The following is a 20,847-nucleotide window of genomic DNA, read 5'->3' on the forward strand; positions in this document are numbered from 1 at the left end:
AAATCTGAAACTAGATTGGTATATGAATCTATAATATAATTTTTATCAAAAAATATACCTTTCATCAAAATATCCACAGAATCACTTTTCTTCATTCTAAGAATCCATTGATTTGATTGCAGTATGTTAATAAAAGATATTTTCACAAGTTTAGTTTATGACAATTTTGACTGTCAGTCAAGCTTTTTTATCACTATAGCCTATGAAATTTTAGCAGCCATTTAAATGCATTCATTCTAAGTGACTTTTTTTCTGATACTATCAGATAAGGCATTCTATATCATAACAGTGGTCACATTATCTGCAAAAAATACAATCTCCATTTTCCAAAATGATGAAAGTGGACATCAGAGAGGTTATGTAATTTTTCCAAGGTCACACAGTAAGTGAATAAAGTCAGGATTCAAATTTTATTCAATCTGATTCCAACAGTATTTGTATGGAATATACTCTATAAATTATAATTGAATTGATTATGCATTATTTACTAATCCTGCTGATATGATCTATTTTTTGGTTTTTTTAGAAAAAGCTAATTCAATTCTCACTCATGCTGTTTAGTACAGCTCCTGGAATTTTTTTCTCTCCTTTCATGCATTCTGACACTCTGTGTTGCTTCCATCTGTGAGTTCTGTCTCTGCATTCTCACTCCTGGACAAGAGTGGGTCACTTGCCCTGTGTGTACAGCAGGCCTGGTAGAGTGGCAGTTGTTTGGGTTGGTAGACTGCAAGGGTGGGAACAGTCTTCTAAACAAACAAGACTGCCTTCTCCCGCTGTCCATACTTCAGGTGGTACTTTCAAAATGACTTTTTCCAGCCCCAGATGAACAGAGAGTAAAATTTGCAGCTCTTTTGACACCTGGCATTTGTAAGTGCAAATCCTCTTTACAGTCAGGTAGGGTTGGTGGCCCTGACATCCCAATTTGATAGGGATGCAGTTAGAATCGCTGACTTGCCCAAGGGCAGATATTAACAAAGAAACACAGTCATGACTGAAACTCACAGTGTGCGATGAAGTTCTAGATTCTTTACTGTAACATCAAAGCATAATAATTAAAAACATAGATGTCTCGGCTCTCTGGATTTGAGCTAGTTACTTAAGGTTCCTCATCTTGGTGAGGTGGTCATATGAATTAAAGGAAATAATATTATGAAGCATCACGCAGAGTTAGGACACAATAAATAACATCTATTACCATTGATTGAGCCTATAGTGACAAATGCTACAAAACCCCTGAAGGAAGCACTACTCTGACATAAATTCTTAGTAAATTTAAAACAACTGAAAATAAATCTTCATGAACTGAACTGGCCTTGATGTGAAAAAATGTTCTAAATTTCAACTTTGCAAAGTGGAAAACACAGAAAATGGAGAAACGTGTGCAGAAAGTGAGGAGGAAATGAGACCTCGCCCACTCCTCAGACTTGCTCTGGACAAACCATGAGGACGCACTTTTCCTCCACACGAAAGCCTGGCAGTAGTGCAGCCTGTCTGTGCAGCTTGGTGCACAAGCTGTCATTCCTTTGCCAAGTAAACCTTGTGCTCTTACTCAGTTTCTGTACCTAGGTATTTTACTTCCTTTTCGCCCTCTTTTTTTTTTTTTTTTTTTTGTATTTTTCCCTTTCTCTTCTAAAATCTCTCTCCCTTTCCCTTTCTCCTTTAATATTTTTACATATACAGTCCCTGCTCCTTACTCACTTATCTTTTTCACTTTTTATTGACATATAGTTGACTTGTGCTTTGGCCCAGCCACTTCATTCTTCCTGGAGCTGTTAGTAATTGCCCTCTGCTCTTCCCCAGTAGCATGTTGGACACCTTCTGACTTGGGTGGAGGTGGGGGGTGGGGGGTGGGGGGGGGGGGGAGGGGCTCATCTTCCAGTGCCATACCTTTTCATCACAGTCCAAGGGATTCTCCAGGCAAGAATACTGGAGTGGGTTGCCATTTCCTCCTCCAGTGGACCATGTTTTGTCAGAACTCTTCACTATGACCTTTCTGGCTTGGGTGGCCCTGCAAGGCATGGCTCATAGCTTCATTGAGATACACAAACCTTTTCATCATGACAAGACTGTGATCCATGAAGGGATGCTTTCGAACTGTGATGATGGATAAAATTCTTGAGAGTCCCTTGGACAGCAAGGAGCTCAAACCAGTCAATCCTAAAGGAAATCAGCCCTGAATATTCATTGGAAGGACTGATGCAGACGCTGAAGCTCCAATACTTGGGCCGCCTGATGGGAAAAGTTGGCTCACTGGAAAAGACCCTGATACTGGGAAAGACTGAGGCAGGAGGAGAGGGAGATGACAGAGGATGAGATGGCTGGATAGCATCACTGACTCAATGGACATGAATTTGAGCAAACTGGGAGATAGTGGAGGACAGCACAGCCTGGAGGGCCATAGTGCTTGGGTTTTCAGAGTCAGACACAACTTAGCAACTGAATAGCAACATAATTGATTTACCATGCTGTGTTAGTTTCAGGCATGCAACACAGTGATTCAGTTATAATACTTACATATATATATATATATATATATATATATATATATATATATATATACACATATATATTTTCTTTTTCAAATTATTTTTCCTTATAGGTTATTACAAAATATTGAGCATAATTCCCTGTGCTATATAGTAGAATGACCTCTTCTTTTAAAGATGTCATACTAATTTTTTTTAAACCTTGGGTTTTGTGTGCCTGTGTGTACCTGTGTGTGTGTATATAACTTTGCTTGGTAATGAGAGTCATAGAAAACTGCCTTTCAGAAAACGTTATCACATTATGGTGATTCTGTGTGCCTTTTTCCATTTCTCAGAACTCCCTAAGTATGCATGACAATTACTTTCCAGGACCACAGAATTGCTATTTTGTCAACAAGCTAATGGCAACAAGTTGTTCTTCTAGGAGGACTACATATGTGCCCACAGATGACTAATGTAATTTTGTTGTGACTTCTTTGTTCCAAGAGCAGAATAAGTAAGAGTTCGGGACCCAAACTCAAGAAGTACTAAGTTTGCATCTCTATTCTAGTCTTACTATTTACTAACTGGTTGACTGTAGGCAAGGCTACTAAATGACTTGAAACCTCAGTTCTCTCATCTGGAAAAGAGGGATAATAATGGCAGTTTCCTAATAGAGATATTATCAAAATTAAGAGTTAATATCAGTAAAACCCCTTGAATAGTTCTTAGGATGAAGGAAGAGGTATAAAGTTTTCACTGTTGCTACTATTGTTTTCATTAGAGTTGGGACACCTTGGATTGAATTTTGGCTTTACCACTTACTAGCAGAGTGAACTTGGGCTAGTGAAGTAGAGATAATTATCCTGACTCTGTTTATCCCCTCAATGTATAAAGAACAAAAAGCATGTTAATGTTTGATATTTTATTTTGTTGTAGAACAAACATAATAATTGCTATTTTGATCTTGAATTCTTTAAAAATAGTCATTAATAGTAATAGAATTGTTATAATACTGAACTATTATCTAACTTCTTAGAGTCTTCATTTTTCATTCACGTCTAATATTACAGTCCTCTTCTATACTGTAAGCTCCATGAAGGGAAGGGTAGGTACATCTCAGACATTTCTGTGAATTCCTTAGCATCTAGCACAATGCCTACTTGTGCAGGAACTCACATTCAAATGAATCAAAAGATTATGCATTCAACCAACTTTCATCTCCTGTTAGTCCAAGCATTATATCAAGTAACTTGAATAGATGATAGCTACCATGTAATACACAAAAAATTAAACGTGCATGATAGAATTCACTGTTCTTATCATAAGAAAAATTTAGAGTTGGAAGGAATTTGTAAATTTTGGTCTGTCTCCTTGCTCAGTGAAGAATACCATTTGTGATATCATCTCCTTTCATTCTCTGCCTCAAAAGCTACTCAAATTCAGAGTCAACTCTAATTCAACAATGTTAGTAAAGCTCACCCTGACAAAATAACAGAAACAAAAACAAGATGTTTTTCAAGTACATACTGTCAACTACAAATTGGCACTTGCCATCTACTTCTACAAGGAGTAAATTATGCGCTGCTGCAACTGCTGACTTTCAACACCCCCTGAAAGGAGTTCAGGGTGGAGAGCTGAGGCACGCTGTGCTCCGGGAAAAACTGGCAGAACAGATCTTCAGATAGATATTTTATGAACCAATTCTTTTATTTTGTGAACCAATTCTTGTATCTCTTCATATCTAGAAAAGCACTAAAATCCTTCATGGTGACAACTGCTCCTCCGGACTAGCAGAAACCTGCAAAAAAATATGAGTTTGATTGTATGTATTCCCCTTTCACCAAAACCACATATATTCTGACCATTCCCCTACCTCTTTGGAGCAGTTCCTCAGAGCTATCTGAAATGCTCTGAAAGTTCAGAGAAATGTCCTCATTTTGCCCCTAAATAAAACTTAACTCATAATTCTCAATTTGTGTGTGTATATGCATTTTTTAAGTCAGCAATACCATTTTAAAGATTTCACAAATTTTATCCCATTTGATGTCCACCCCAAGATGCTTTTGAACTGTGGTGTTGGAGAAGACTCTTGAGAGTCCCTTGGACTGCAAAGATATCAAACCAGTCAATCCTAAAGAAAATCAACCCTGAATATTCATTGGAAGGACTGATGCTGAAGCTGAAACTCCAATACTTTGGCCACCTGATGTGAAGAGCCAGCTCATTGGAAAAGACCTTGATGCTGGAAAAGATTGAAGGCAGGAGGAGAGGGGGACAACAGAGGATAAGATGTTGGATGGCATCACCAATTCAATGGACAGGAGTTTGAGCAAGCTCCGGGAGTTGGTGATGGACAGGGAAGCCTGGTGTGCTGCATTTCATGGGGTCACAAAGAGTCAGACACAACTGAGCAACTGAACTGCTGACAAGCCTTCAAAATAGATATTATTATCTATTTTATCTTAAAAATCAGGAAACCAAGTCACGATTAGATTAAATATCTTATTTCTTGTCATATAGATTGTAAGTAGAGGAACTGGGATTCACACCCAAGTCTATAAGATTCCAGAGCCCTAGCAGCATTTAAACCAAGGAACAACATTTCCTGTTCTGCTCATTGGGCAATTAATTTTGCAGTGAAAAAACTTCACAGTGCTGTCACTTGGACTATTGTCTTAAGCTTTTACTTGCATATGTTACTGTTACTAGTTTTTAGAAATGTTTATATCTTATTTTCTGGAAGTTTATATATTTATGTCTCCAAATGTGTAAAAAAAAATATGTAAAAATAACTTACACATAGTAAAGTTTCCATAAATATTTGGCATATTCATTCAAAACACCATGAAAGGATATTCTTTTCAAATCAGTTTATTTCTGTGTGAGAAAATTACTCTTTCTGTTTAAAACTCCTTAGATTCCTAAAACAAAATGATAGAATCCTACTACACAAAGATTATGTAATCTATTGCCTTCATTTTATGATTGAGAAACCTAAAGATAATTGACTTGCCCAAGGTCACAAAGCTATTAACTTGCAGATCCATGGCCATGAACTCTGACCCCTAGAGTCACTGTCTGGTAATATTATTTCAGATATTCGAAAATAGATTTGAGGCCCTTCTTGGTCATCTTAGACCATGAAGTTTGAATTTTTCAGCATCTTAGACATTCTCCTAGTTTTAGCCCAGTTTTCCAATAGTCAAATTAACAAAGACTTTCTAAGGTACTGCAGGGAAACAGAAACATTCATTTATTATTGATAGCATTTTCATTGAGTATAATCTTTATGTAAAATAATCTGGCATTCTTAGGAATCAAAAATTTATCTGATTTCTGGTTTAGTTGTCCCATTTTGTAATAATAAAATTACATCTTAAGAAAATAATTGAAAGAAAAAGACCAATTTCTTCAAAGATGGATTTAAAAAATTTCTACCTAGAAATGGCCGAACATTTGGAGAATGTTTCTTTGTAGAATATATACTCACGGAAATGATGTGTAAGCCAGATAGCAATAAGAAAAAGTAAAAAAGAAGATGGCATATTAATTGCAACGTATAAGGATGTGAAGAAATTAGAATTGTAAATTGTGGATCCTTTAAGGTAAAAGGGTTCTTTGTCAAATCTTGCTATTTCTCCTTCTCTGGCATTGTTGATTAAACCCATAGTAAGAATTTTGGTGCCCAGAAGTGAAGGTAGCTAGAGTATAGGGTTGTTGGAAGGGTAGAGAGGAGCTGTATCAAGAACAGATCGGGCCAGGCTGCGAGTCTCAGTCCATTCTGAATTCTATGACAAAACGCCACAGACTGCATGGCTCACAAACAACAAAAATTCTTGAGAACAAGGATTGTGTTTAATTATCTTTGAATCCCCAGCATCTACCACAATGCCTGATGTGTGTGTGTGTTAGTTGCTCAGTCGTGTCCAACTCTTTGCGACCCCATGGACTGCAGCCCACCAGGCTCCTCTGTCCATGAGATTTTTCCAGGCAAGGATACTGGAGTGGGTCGCCATTTCATACAGTGGATAATAAGCAAATATTTGTTGAGAATCAATGCCCACATCCAAGACATTGAAAGTCAAGGGAAGATAGAAAGCAGACACTAGCATGAACTAGAATTATCAAAGAAAACTTTATTGAGGAGGGAAATATACAAAGGGTAGATCTTCTCATAATCAGAGAAGAGGATGCCAGTTACTGAAGGTAAAAGATAAAAAGCATAACGTGTAGTGTGTGATGAGGTGGGGACAGGTAAATGTGTTTTGTTTGATAGGAAGGAGAAGCAGTGAATGTATGACATAATTAAATACTTTGTTCTTATTAAAACTCTGCAGTACTATGTCCAGTACTATGTCTGCAGTACTATGTGCAGTACTATTGTAAATGAAGGCAATGATCCTAAACTTAGTCCTTTTGGAAACCTCAAGGTGCATCAAAGTCATATAAAAATGTTTCATTTAGACAAATTTTATATTATAAACAGTTTCCCAGATGACTAGTAGTAAAGAATTCACCTGCCAAGCAGGAGACAAGGGTTCTATCCTAGGGTCTGGGAAATCCCCTGGAGAAGGAAATGGCAACCCATTCCTGTGGGCTTGCCTGGGAAACCCCATGGACAGAGGAGCCTGGCAGGCTACAGTCCATGAGGTCACAGAAGAGTAGGACACGACTTAATGACTAAACAACAAAGAATATTATAAACAGTATAGGGGGAAAGCATGAGCTTTATAGGAGGGCAAATCTACATTTGAATTTTAGTTTTCCCACTTAACTATGTTATTAGGGCAAATCACTTAACTCTTTGAGCTTCAGTTTTCTTTCAGTAAAATGGGAGTATATTGCCTATCTCCCACTGGGCTGATGTGGGGCTTGAATGCAGTAATTCTTATCAGATATTCAGTGCAGTGCTTGGTATATAGTAGATATTTAGTACACATGAGCAATACTGTTATTTTTAATCATGTGAATTGATGCATTGGTGTGTGTATGATAAGTCAAGGTGGACATTTGGGTTACATATATTTGGGGATAAGCACACTTGAGTCTCCTTGATCTGAGGGTAATTGGAAATGGAAACAACTCAGAAAAAGATAATGTATAACATGGTGCCCCATGGCTGTTTGCCTCTTTAAAATGAAGTAAAGCCAACACTTTTGAGTCTATTGGCAATTGTATGATGTGAATGCTCAAACAGGAAGCTAATAATTTTCTCTACTAACTACCTGCTGTACAAACTGTCATGCAAATACTGCCTTATGATTTATGTAAACATTGAAAAATCCCATGACTTTATTCTTATGCTTGGATTTTTTTCTGTGGTAGAATACCTAATTGAATTAATTTCAAGTGTGTTTGTCTGTAAACCAGCCAAATATTTCCTTTTAAATACTTGAGCTCTATGTTGAATATACAGTTATGGTTCTTAGCACATTACTTTGTTTCAGTAATTAGATTTCATCCTGTAATCCCTTAATGAGGTTTTAGTTCCACATATACTAGGCTGTCTCCAATCCATATTAAGTGAAGATTTTTCATCTTGTACAGGTTCTTCCAGGGGACCCAGCCCCCTAACCATGGGAGCCCAGGACACCCTCCCTGTTGCAGCAGCATTTACAGAAACGGTCAATGCCTACTTCAAAGGAGCAGATCCAAGCAAGTAAGCCTGGGGCTTAGTCCACTACATTCTCCAAACTCTGTGCTGTTCAGTAGGGAACACTCCACATATAATTATTTCATTCCACATCCTAAGACAAAAAAAAAAAAAAAATCTAGTCAGCAATAGCAGGTGACATACTTAGAATTAACTTAATTATGAATATTAACTCACTGCTTTCTTAAAAAAAAAAATATATATATATATATATATATATATCTCCTCCTCATTCTGTGGCCCTTGGGGAAGCCAGTACCCCACGGGGCTCCTCCACGGCCCACAGCTAGAGGCAAGAGGATATATGTATATATATATTCCAAAAGGTCCAAACCTCTAATCTTACTACCCAGAAATCTCTGATTCAGTCTTTTTTGTAAGTTACAGGAAACCCTAACTCAACTCTGTCAACAATGAGAAAATGTATTATCTCATAAAAGGAAATGTCTAGATCATGTCTTTATTGTCTTAGTCTTTCCTGGCTGAAAGTCACTCACCTATAAATGAAACAATGGTGCATTTCAATGAGAACCTGGAATACAACTACCTTTCCATAACATATAGATTAGTAAGAGAATAAATTATATTAATATGTAACCCTTGTTAAGTAAGGAAAAACTAGCCAAAAAAATTGTAATCACAGCAAAGTAAAAATTTTAGATAAAAATGTACCATTCCCTATTTACATGATCCTCATTTCACTTATATCAGTACGTCTTGACAATGGTCTTCACCTGAATGCACATGTGATGTAATTAGATACTTTGCCTCTCTGTAAGGAGTCCCCTGGATGAAGTTCAGGAAATCTATGGATCCCTTGAAATCATATTTCATATCTAATGTGTATGTCTGTATGCAAATTTGTCCATAGAGGGTCTACGGCATTCATTAATTTTACAAAGAGGTCAGATTAAAAAAAAAAAAGGTCTCGTGATTGTTAGCCTACATTGAAAACTAAACACTTAAGTCAAACTGATTTTGAAGTATGTGACTAATGTAATTCCAGGTCTGAATATGAAGGATAAACAAAGGACAAACCTGAGAGGGGAAAGAATTGCTTTTTGTTTTTTACTTGCAGGGACTAGGGCTTAGAAAACCTTGGTATCCATGGAGTAAAAGATCAGAAAAAAATTAAATGTGCATATACTATAGAGCACTATACTGTTTTATAAAAATTTATAAACAGTGATGTTAAGGATAGTTAGGACGTAGATCTCTCTATATATTTTAAGTGAGAATCTATATGACTAATTGTTAATCCTCCTTACACTTCTGAAACAGTAGTGTTTTTTAGTCTAAATCTAAGAGTATTATGCTGGAAAAACTAATATAATTAGTAACTCTACTCCTATCTAGCCACTGGGATCTATCAACTTCCCTAAATATCCTTTGAATCAACACTCAGGTTTTATTCTGAGCCCAGAGTTGTGCAGAGAAGTAACCACTGTGGATTCTGGTGTCTTAGTTCATTTGGGTTGCTATAACAGATTAGGTGGCTTATAAATTACAGAAATTTATTTTTCAAAGTTCTGGAGGCTGAAAAGTCCCAAATCAAGGCCCTGGCAGATTCAGTATCTGATAAGAGCCTGCTTCCTGGTTCATAGGAATCTTATAGAGTGGAAAGGGCTAAGGAACTTTGTGGGTCTCTTATAAAGGCACCAGTCTCATTCATGAGGGTCCTACCGTTATGACCTAATCACCTCCCAACAGCCCCACCCAAATATTATCACACTGGGGATTAGGTCTAAATATATAAATTTTGGACATCACAAGCATTCTGGTTTCTTCCATGCCTTTTCTTTTTCATCTTCAAAGCAGGAAGATCATTTGCCACAACCACACATCAATAGAAATTAAAAGTTCATCATAGAGTATGCATTTGAACTGTTAGAGAAAAGTAAGCATCATGAGCTTAGTATACATACTTTATATACATAAATATGTGTTTGTTCTGTGGACTTCTTCTTTGAATGAAGAATTTAGATTATTTTCTGTATGACCAGTTCTAAGGACTGCTTATTACTGACTAATCTATACCTTAGAAAACTCAGGGTGCCTCAAATTACAGGTAGAAACACACCCCCCCAAAAAAACAACTAGTCAAAATTGTGGAGAGATATCTATAATGGAGTGAAAAACACTGGGAATCAGAGAAGAATGAATTCTTTTTTGTACACTTAGTAATTGGCTTTAATTCATTCATTTATTCAGAGAGATCTAATTTGTAGTAAGGATACTTCTGCCCCCTAAAATCTGTTCTCAATATATCATGTCACCCCTTTGCTCAAAATCTTCCTAATTTGTTCAGAGTAAAAACCAAATGCTTCATAATGATGTATAAGCTTTGTCCTTCGTGACCCATTCCAGTTGCCACCTCTCTGATCTTGTCTCTGTCACTCTCGTGCTTGTTCACGCCCCTCTAGCTACTCTGCCTTCCTGGTTGTTTGTCTTTCATCAGCCCAATCCCATCTGCATCTCAAGGTCTTTGAATCTGCTGCTCCTTCCACATTAGCGAGATCTTCTCCCAGGTATCTGAGTGACTTGCACCCTCCCTTCCTTCAGGATTCTGCAGCAGGCTTATCAGAGGCCATCCTTGTCCATCTGTGTAAAGCAGAAACTCTCCAGCCCTCTCTGCGGTCAACACTTCCTTTCTCCCTACCTCACTGTCTCTTTCTCGATAGTTAACATTTCAGTTGTTTTCTCATTAATAAACACTTTAATCAATGTGTTCCATGTTTTCAGTTTCACTGTCTGTCCCTTCTCCCACTAGAGTGTAAGCTTCATGAGAACTGGGACCTTGAGTATTTGCTCATTGTTGTATCCTCAGTACTTGAAACAGGACCTGGCAAGGAGTACCCAACGCATAGTTGCTGAACAAGTTGAGTCAAATTACTCACTTAACATTTACAGAATGTCTGCTATGTGGCCAATGTACTAGACAGTGGTATATTGGCAGTGAAGACAGTTGATATGGAAAATAAGACTTGCACAGAAATATAATGCAAAGCCCATTGTAGGAGGAGAATAGATATGGGACAATGGGGTTAAGAAGTCCTTAATAATAATCTTTTTTTTAAACCCCAAAAGTGCTGTAGCAGCCTACCAGTCACTTGTGGAACTGTCCCTATACAATCTGGGTTCTTCATCTTGTTTCAGTTTCCCAGGCACGCTATGACAACTGAGGTCTGTACCTGTGAGCCTGGTATCCATGACCTTGGCATTTCAATGATGTGGCACTTGAACCAAAGGAATTTTAGTGCTTTTCCTATCCCCTCCCAAATTACCTGAGTCTTTTAAGGATAACTGCATATATTGAATCTTTTTTCAATTATATTGTTATAAAGTAGTTGCAGCATATACTATATGTTGGTACACAGGAAATTTAGTGTATTTCACTGAAATTATGAGATCTGAAACTTATGAACAGATTATGAAGTGACATGCTTCTAAATTTAATTTCACCTCCTGTGATGAAATTAGAAGTGAATCATTCTAATTGCTGTTGCTTCGTCATTCACTTTGAAGGAAACAACTCAAGTGATAAGTTTGATCATGGAGTGAGGTGGGGTAGAGGTTAAAGCCAAACACGGCACCACATGGAGAAATGATACAGAAAAAGCATGTGGGTTTGCTTTGCCTGCGGTTCTCTCACATCCTGTATCAAACATGTTCCCCCTGGTTTTCAGAACACACATTGAAATGAGACATATACTACTTTATTTTATATTGTGACATATAATCCATTCAAATATGGTTTACGGTCTTTCTGAGTATTCAGAACACCTTGTAGCAGGTATATCTGAAACTTTCTAAGTAGCTCATAAGCAGAGAATTCCTTGACTTTGCTGCCACCTGGGGGAAACACATCTCCTGTTATTAGCTTCTATTTGAACAACCCTAGTTGCTGCTGCTGCTGCTAAGTTGCTTCAGTCATGTCTGTGCGACCCCATAGACAGCAGCCCACCAGGCTCCCCCGTCCCTGGGATTCTCCAGGCAACACTGGAGTAGGTTGCCATTTCCTTCTCGAGTGCATGAAAGTGAAAAGTGAAAGTGAAGTCGCTCAGTCATGTCTGACTCTTAGTTGAGTTCCTACTCTACACTGGGTTCTATGTTTTGCACCTTTGCCTTCCTAGAACCTAAGACACAGAAGTTGCCTTCACAGTAGTAGATAAAATAATGTGCAAGAAACTACAAAATAGTTTTTTTTTTTTAATCTGTCCATTTGTCCAAGGAACCTAAAGAAAGGAAAATCTAAAGAGGGCTGAATGGAAAGGATATTAAGGAAGGCTTTGGAAAGATCTGTCTTTGAACTGAATCTTGAAATATGAAAAGGAGTTTTTGCCTGGTGCTAAAGTCAGTGAAAAGGGATGATAAATAAAGGAAGGGAAGTAGCCTATGAACAGAAGTTTATGCTTGAAAAGAAATCCATGGGTTTAGTTATCAAAGCAGTAGAAGAGACATTTTATGTAAGGGATACATTTCTGACGACCTCACATAAATTAAGTCCACACGTTTCCTGACCAAAATAGGCCAGCATTTCTGTTGACCAGCTATCACAATGCTGCTTGTGGCAAAAGGGACAACCCAATTCATGAGCCACTTGACCAGTTGACCTTGAAATTTTGTCATTCTAGACAAATTTGTGGGGATTCATATGATTTCACGTTTACTTCATAAAGTACATGTGTTAATATTTCCATATTGCAGTATTTCCGATTTCCATGATTTAAACTCACATGAAATATACCCACATCACTCACTGATGAGGACAGTCATTACTGTTGAACAAAGAATTTCCTTTAATGAGTGAGTATAGGTTGAAAATATTAATTATATATAGAAAATTTCAGATGATTTAGACATTGAATGGATTAATAAATCATCAAAGGTCTGACTCTGACAATTGAGATAAAGTGCAGAAATAAAATGTAGGTCAGGAGCGTAGGTGACCAATATATTGGCTTATACTGACAACTTCTCTCATCATCCACCCAACACTGTAAGCCCTTTGAAGACAGAGGCTGTTTTTGCTCATTTTTTAATTGCCTTCCCACTCAAACAACTTACATATGAGTCAATAAATGTTTATTGAATTAATAAATACCACCCCCTCCTCTTGATGACTTGCTTTCAAAAAACAAACTTTATCCTCTACCATGACACCATGTAGAGCTCATTTTGCAGAACCTGGGAAAAAACTGAGCAGAGTCCTTACCAAATAAAAAACATTCGAGCCACTGCTGCTAACAATATACTCAGTGATGGTAGATGCTACAGTCTAATTTTTAAAGTGCTCTGGCTAGCTGTTGTCTTCTTCTAGAGTTGTCAAATAAAACTTTCCATGTCTCGTATGTTGGAAAATGTTGGGTAGGCTCAGCTTAAGGGAAATTCCAGGCTTAGTACCAATTCATCACCAGCAAATCAAGCAAGGCTCATGAATCTAACACATAGAGAAGGAAGACAGCTGAGCTGACACCAAACTGGGAGATCAGCCATATTCTCAGGGAGAGATGGAGGGGCAAACTTCCAGACAACAAATTTCTCATTCAGAGCAGTTCAGAGTTAGAGATGATAATACCTGAGAGGGAAAAGTGTAACTTTAGGAAGCTTACCTGCCCCTCCACCTCTAACCCAAACCCAACTTTGCACATACAAGGCTATAGCAGTTCTTCACATAGCTATTTTGAATGTGTACCAAGGGCCATCTCACCTGAGCCATTTGCATCTCATCAGTCACAGTCACACAGCATACAAGGTGAGTATAGGGCGAATAGAGTTTCCTATATTCAAGTGTGAGCCAACCTTTCATTGACCAAGCTCAATTTCCCTAGAAAGTACACTAGGGAACAGTGCAAAGGTCAGTCATCCAGATGTATCCGAAAGTCATAAAGAAGTTCACTCATTATAAATATTTATTATTTCCCAAAGAAGAATAATCATTTTTAGGTTTCTGCTTCTGGTCAAGATGGAGTAACCAATTGACCCTTCTACCTGAAAATACTTCAAAACGGACAAAATATATGAAACAATAATTTGCAAGACATGGGACCTCAGGGAAAGGACAGTCACGCCTGAGAGGTGAGGTGTGCCCTATGATTGCCCCGACTGACTTCCTGGGAAGTATCCAGGCCATGAAAATAGAGAGAGCCCACCAGCCTCACAGCTGTTCGTGGGAGAAGTCTCACTGAGGCACGCTACACTGCAAAACTGGCTGAGGAGGGCGCCCGAGGAAGCTAAGGGCTCCAGGCTCGGGAGAAGCTGGCAGCGGAGAAAGGACGCATATGGAGTCTGGAGCCGCGGACCCAGCCACAGGAACCTCAGGAGCCAGACGCTATAGAATCTGCCAGTGTCACTGGGGTGGCAGTACCCACACCCTGGGGCACCACGTCCCTCCTGCACTGCAGGAGCCTGATTCTAGATAAGCCATGAGCACTGCAAGAAGCCTGCCTAGCAAGCACACTGCAACGAGGAAGAGAGAGAGAGAAAAAAGAAAAAAAAAAAAAGCTTCGTTTTGCAGTGTCTCTCTAGTGCCCTCTACTGACAAAATATAACATAGTGCCTGTTGGCCAAGGAAAAATACATACCTTAAGGGCCCGATACTAATTCTCTAAAAGCAGGTAGTAGAGGGTGAATTGAAACTCCATTAGCTTTGTTTAGAAATTGACACAGAGATCCTAAATTTCATGTGGAAATACAAAGGACCTAAAATAGGCAAAACATTTTTGAAAAAGAACAAAGTTGGTAGAATAATGTTACTTGATTTCAGAACAATTTAAAAGCTACAGTATCAAGACATATTGGTTGTGGTTTAAAGATGGACAGAATAGATCAATGGAACAGAACAGAGAATTTAGAAATAGACCCACACATATGTGGACAACTGAATTTTAACAAAATTGCCAAGTGGATAAATTCTCCAGATGGTAGTAGGATGATTAGATATATTCATCCACACAACTAAAAAATAAACCCGGACATATACCTCACAGAAAATATGCAAAAATTAGCTAAAAATGGATCACAACACTTAATGTAAAACTAAAAATAAAAAATTTCTAGAATAAAATAGGCGAAATTTTTGTGACTTTCAGGTTTATCTATGATTTCTTCGATAAGACTCCAAAAGAATAAACTGATTAACTAAAACCCATAAAAGAATAAATTGATGAATTAAAAATGTCTGCTCTTTGAAAAAAAAAAAACTTCTTCAAAGTTATTAATACTCTAAAGAGAAAGAAAAACAAGCCAGACTGGGAAAAAAATCTTTGCAAAGCATATATCTGTTAAAAATATTTGTATCTAGAATGTACCAAAAACTCCCAAAATTCAGTAAAAGAACAGAAAACTCAGTTTATAAACTTGGCAGAAAGTTTGAGCAGACAGTTCATCCAAGCAGATAAATCACAAAGAAACACACAAAAAGATGCTAACATCCTTAGCCATTAGGGAAATGCAGATTAAAACAACAATGAGATACCATTACTCACCTATTAGAGTGACTAAAATTAAAAAGACAGACTACCAAGTGTTGGTGAAGATGTGAAGGAATTAAAACTCATACTCAGCTATGCTTTCCACTTCAGAAAACAGTTTGGCAGTTTCTTAAAAAGTTAAAGTTACACCTACCATGTGATCCAATCATTTCACTCGTATTTATCCAAGAGAAATAAGAGCACGTGCCCATAGACAGACTTGTACACACATATTAATCACCGATTTATTTGTAATAGGCAAAAAAATGGAAAGAATTCAAATGTTATTCAATAAAGGAATTTTTTTTAATTGCCTGTGGTATATCCATATTCTACCCAGCAATAAAAAGACATGAACTATTGATTGCCACACTATGTGAGTGAATCTCAAAATAATTATGCCGAGTGGAAAAAGCCAGATCAAAAAAATCACACACCTTTTGATTCTGTTTATATAAAAATTTTAGACAGTCCAAACTAATGTGTACTGTCAGAAAATATATTAGCGATTGCCAAGAGATAAGGAGGAAAGGATGGAAAAGTACAGGAGAGAAAAGCAAAAACACAAGATGAAACTTTTAGGGACGTTGGAGATCTTGACTATCTTGATTGTGTGATTGTTTCACAGATGTACATTATGTCAAAAAATATGGAATTTTACACTATAAATAAGTACCAGTTGTATATCAATTATATTTCAATAAGGCCCTTTTTATTTTTTAACTTTTATTAGCCGACAGTTAATTTACAGTGTCGTGTTAGTTTCAGGTATACAGCAAAGTGAATCAGTTATGCCTGTACACACACCTACTCTTTTTCAGATTCTGCTCCCATATGATCGTTACAGAGTAGAGTTCCCTGTGCTGTATAGTAGGTCCTTGTTAGTTATCTATCTTACATGGATTTGTGTGTATATGTCAATCACAACCTCCCAATTTATCCCTCCCTGGCATACCCCATGGTAACCATAAGTTTGTTTGCTACATCTGTGACTTTATTTCTGTTCTATAAGTAAGTTCATTTGTCATATTTTTTTAGATTCCATCTATAAGCGATATGTGATATTTACCTTCCTCTGTCTGACTTACTTAGAATGAAAATCTCTAGGTGCATCCCATGTTGCTGCAAATGGCATTATTTTATTCTTTTTTTTTATGGCTGAGTAATATCCCATTCTGTTAGATGAGCAGCACATCTTCTTTATTCACTTCTGTGTTGATGGACATTCAGGCTGCCTCCCGGTCGTGGCTATCGTAAACAGTGCTGCAGTGAACATTGGGGTACATGTATTTTTCGAATTATGGTTTTATCCCAATATAAGCCCAGAAGTGGGATTGCTGGATCAGACGGTAGTTCTATATTTAGTTTTTTAAGGAACCTCCATACTGTTCTCCATAATGGTTGTACCAATTTAGATTCCCAACAGTGTAGAAGGGTTCCCTTTTCTGCACACCCTCTTCAAGCTTTATTGTTTGTAGATTTTTTGATGATGTCCATTCTCATCAGTGTGATGTGATATCTCATTGTAGTTTTGGTTTGCATTTCTCTAATAATTAGTGATGCTAAATAAAGCTTTAAAAAAAAAAGGATTATTCTTCCTTCCAAATTATCATCCAGCTGTATTAACTTATGTATGTGACTGATTTTATAGTTTCAACCAAATAGACAAGTTAACGGAATGAAGATCTAATTAAGTGGGAAGCAAAAAGTTTACCCCATGAGTCCATAAAAGAACATAATGAAGGCATCAATCATGTTACTTAGAGAGCTAAAATAAATCCCAATGAATAGTGTGACAACACTGTGTAGTTTAATATCTTCAAATATACTGCCAACAATTCAGAAATCAAACAGAGAGAGAACCATCAGGATAAATTATTATATTTGTGAGGTGAACATAAAGACTTTTCTACAGGAAAAGAAAAGCTGTTTTATTCTAAGAATGCAAAAACACCTTCAGAAAATAGCCATCTTTTGGAGGAAGTATTAATACAAAACTTTGAGTCCTCGAGTCTTAGAAATGAGTTAGTAATTCAGAGTGAATTGTAAGAGCTTACTTTTTCTCTCTTCTGCTATGTCATAGTATTACAGAAATCTTTGCTTTTCACAACTGCTTTGATTTACAGCATGTTGACCTGGGTTTCCTCTCTTTCCTCTCACGTGTTGTGACATGCCAGATGTATTGTGAAGATTACTGGAGAAATGGTGTTGTCTTTTCCTGCCGGGATCACCAGACACTTTGCCAACAATCCATCGCCAGCTGCTCTGACTTTTCGGGTGATAAATTTCAGCAGGTTAGAACACGTCCTGCCAAATCCCCAACTTCTCTGCTGGTAAATATATTTTCCACAAATTTTTTAAAGATGTAGGTGTCTTATCATGTTATTCTTAGATGAGAGATGTACCTTAGCAAAAGGGAAACACTGTAGAGAAATTATTGTTACTCAGATATATTTATAGATTGAATCCCAGAGCTCTGTATGTATCTGTGTGTGTATTATATATGTATACACATATGTATATGTATACATATATATTTTTTTAATGATCAACTATCTCAAGTGGCTAAAGAGACATTTAGAATAATAAAATTTATTCATTGTCTATTTTACTTATCACTGGTAGACAGTGGATGAGGATGATGGGAAATGAGCATAATAAAAGGAATAAAATCCATTTATTGTATTGGCATCTTTTAAAAATCAAATGATATCTGAACTGTAAGCTACTCTTCATATAAGCTTAAAAATCTCTTTGTGAGACATGTAATTTCATTACACTGTAAAGGTAATTATTTTGATGGAACGTTACCTGTGTGGCATCAAAGAAACTTTTCTAAATTTGTTTATATAAATATATTTCACATTCTTATTAAATATGAACGTGATGTTTTGTCATATATGTGCATATCCATGTTCACTCAACACATACATACATACATGCTATTAAAAGTGATCCACTATACATGTTTATTATTGGCAATGGATGAGACAAAAAGAAACATTCTTGGTAGTTTTTCCATCAACAAGTCCTGATATTTCATCTAAAATTCTATCTCTAAAATAGCCGCATTTTCCCTTTATCATGGCTTCTATCCAAATGATAACCATCATTTCCCTGGACAACAGCCAGTGCTTTCCTCTTCCTCTCTCTGCCTCCAATCTTGCCACACTCCTATACACAATAGCCAGCTCTTTGGATGTAAATCAGGTTGTCCTCCCTTATAACCTTCTGGAGGCCTCACATTACATTGCCTTCAAGGTCCTGATTCATCCACTCTTGCCTGTCTGTCTACCCTTATCTCCCACCATCCTCTTCGGAATCCTTCTAGCTGCAGCCATACCTGCCCATCTTGGGAATGGTTGAGTCCTTTCCCACATCAAAGTTTTGTACACTTGATTACTCTGCCTTCGATAGGATTTCCACTCTTTTCCACCAGACTTTTTTGTACATTTGTTTACTCTGCCTTCAATAAGATTTCTACTCTTCTCTACCAGACTCCTACTCGTCTTTCAGATCTCAGCTCCACTCAGCCTTGCCTGACCATCCCACTCTCCTCCCTACTCCCAAACTAAATCATGTAACCTTGTTATTCTCTCTCAAGATTCCTATTCTTTCCATTGTCACACTTACTAAAACCAGTAATTATAAATCTGCTTGCTTTCTTCATTCATCCACCTTCCCTACTAGACCATAAAACACATGAGGGAATAGAACACATCTGTTGGATCACCACCATATCCTCAGTACCTTCCACTGTGCCCAATAAGGACTTGAATAGTACTTGTTGAATGAATGAACAATTCAACTATAATTTAAAGGGATTTATCAAGCTGGATATTTATGAAGAAATAGCTAAAGGTCATTTGGAATTTGAGGGCCAATACAGTCACTCTCTTTCTTGACTGCATGAGACTTTTTCACTGCAGTGATGAAAAGACAGTCACAGGTCTTTCAGATGATGACTAAAATCATCCCCTTCTCATTAGTCTTTATGATGGTTTAACTGGTAAACCTGATTCCAGGCTTAAAAATATAAATGAAATGCTCACCTATGAAGTGAAAGATAAACATGAAATGGCCAAGATTGGAAATGAACAACTTTTTATTTCAACTTTTTATTTCGGTTTTCCTCTGTGGTTTTGATGTGCACGTTGAGCCAGTTAATTTTATTTTTCTAGGTTCCTCCATCTGCAATTAGGAATTGTGTGCCACTATTTTACCAGTTTGTTTGTAAATGTCACTGGTGGGATAGTCATAGTTTTTGCTGCATTTTTAGGCAGATATGTTACCAAGTTCTTAGGCATATATGTATATACATATATAATTTTATATATGCATATATATCAGAGTTTTATATTTATATTAATACTTCAGTCTTATGAATTGAATTAAATATCAGCCTGAGAATATTCCTGTTTGACAAAACATTATATAGACCCTTAAATTGTTTTCTAAACAAAACGAAAGCTCTCATTAATTTGGACTTTATTAAATGTATTTGATGGTTGTGTTAGGGCTGGGATTGCCTGCGTGTGTGCTCAGTCATGTTCCACTCTTTGAGACCCCACAGATTGTAGTCCATCAGACGCCTCTGTCCATGGGATTCTCCAGGCAAGAATACGGGATTGGGTTGCCATTTCCTCCTCCAGGGAATCTTCCACACCCAGGGATCAAACCTGTATTTCCTGCATCTCCTGCATTGCAGGCAGACTCTTAACAGCTGAATCTCTGGGGAAGCCCAGGGCTATGACTGGTGACCCATTAGTCCTACAGCCTGTTTGGTGTTTGTTATACAATGAAGCTCCACCACCACTACTACCACACCTACTTTTTAAAAGGCAATGGGACCCAACATTATTCTCAAACACAGCTCAAGACTCCTTTCATCTGTCATCTTAATCCTCTCTATTATCTTTACTGAAAGACATTTATGCTACCAGCTTTGTCCCTGGAGACATTTGGGTTTGCAATCCCTATGACAGGGACCAAACTGAAATTTACTTCTACTTCTCCCTTATGAAAGGGTTTGTTTACCAAGAATGTTTAGGAACAACCGTTAAACCAATTACAAATCTAAAGAATTCTCAAGTCTCCTTGAGCATTCAAGAATTGCATCTTTGTATAAGCTTTGGATTGCCAAATCTTTCTTAAGTATTTATTAAAGCAAGTTTTCCTGAGGAATTATCATAGACATATGACTCAGCTTATTGTGTTGTTAAATATATAATTGAGATTTTTCAGTTATTCTGAT

The 20,847-nt window shown here is 37.2% G+C and overlaps 1 protein-coding gene across 14 annotated transcripts in view; it reads left to right on the forward strand.

The window, feature by feature from the left end:
- Nucleotides 1-20,847, forward strand: part of SGIP1 (SH3GL interacting endocytic adaptor 1) — a 237,573-nt gene that overhangs the window by 192,142 nt on the left and 24,584 nt on the right. For all 14 annotated transcript variants that reach the window (XM_060400235.1, XM_060400212.1, XM_042249325.1 and 11 more), the window contains 2 exons: nt 8,016-8,127; nt 17,771-17,926. In XM_060400235.1, coding sequence (XP_060256218.1) covers nt 8,016-8,127; nt 17,771-17,926 — 268 coding nt within the window. The remainder of the gene's footprint in view (nt 1-8,015; nt 8,128-17,770; nt 17,927-20,847) is intronic.

This window comes from Ovis aries, chromosome 1, assembly GCF_016772045.2.
Source record: "Ovis aries strain OAR_USU_Benz2616 breed Rambouillet chromosome 1, ARS-UI_Ramb_v3.0, whole genome shotgun sequence".
Lineage (NCBI taxonomy): Eukaryota > Metazoa > Chordata > Mammalia > Artiodactyla > Bovidae > Ovis > Ovis aries.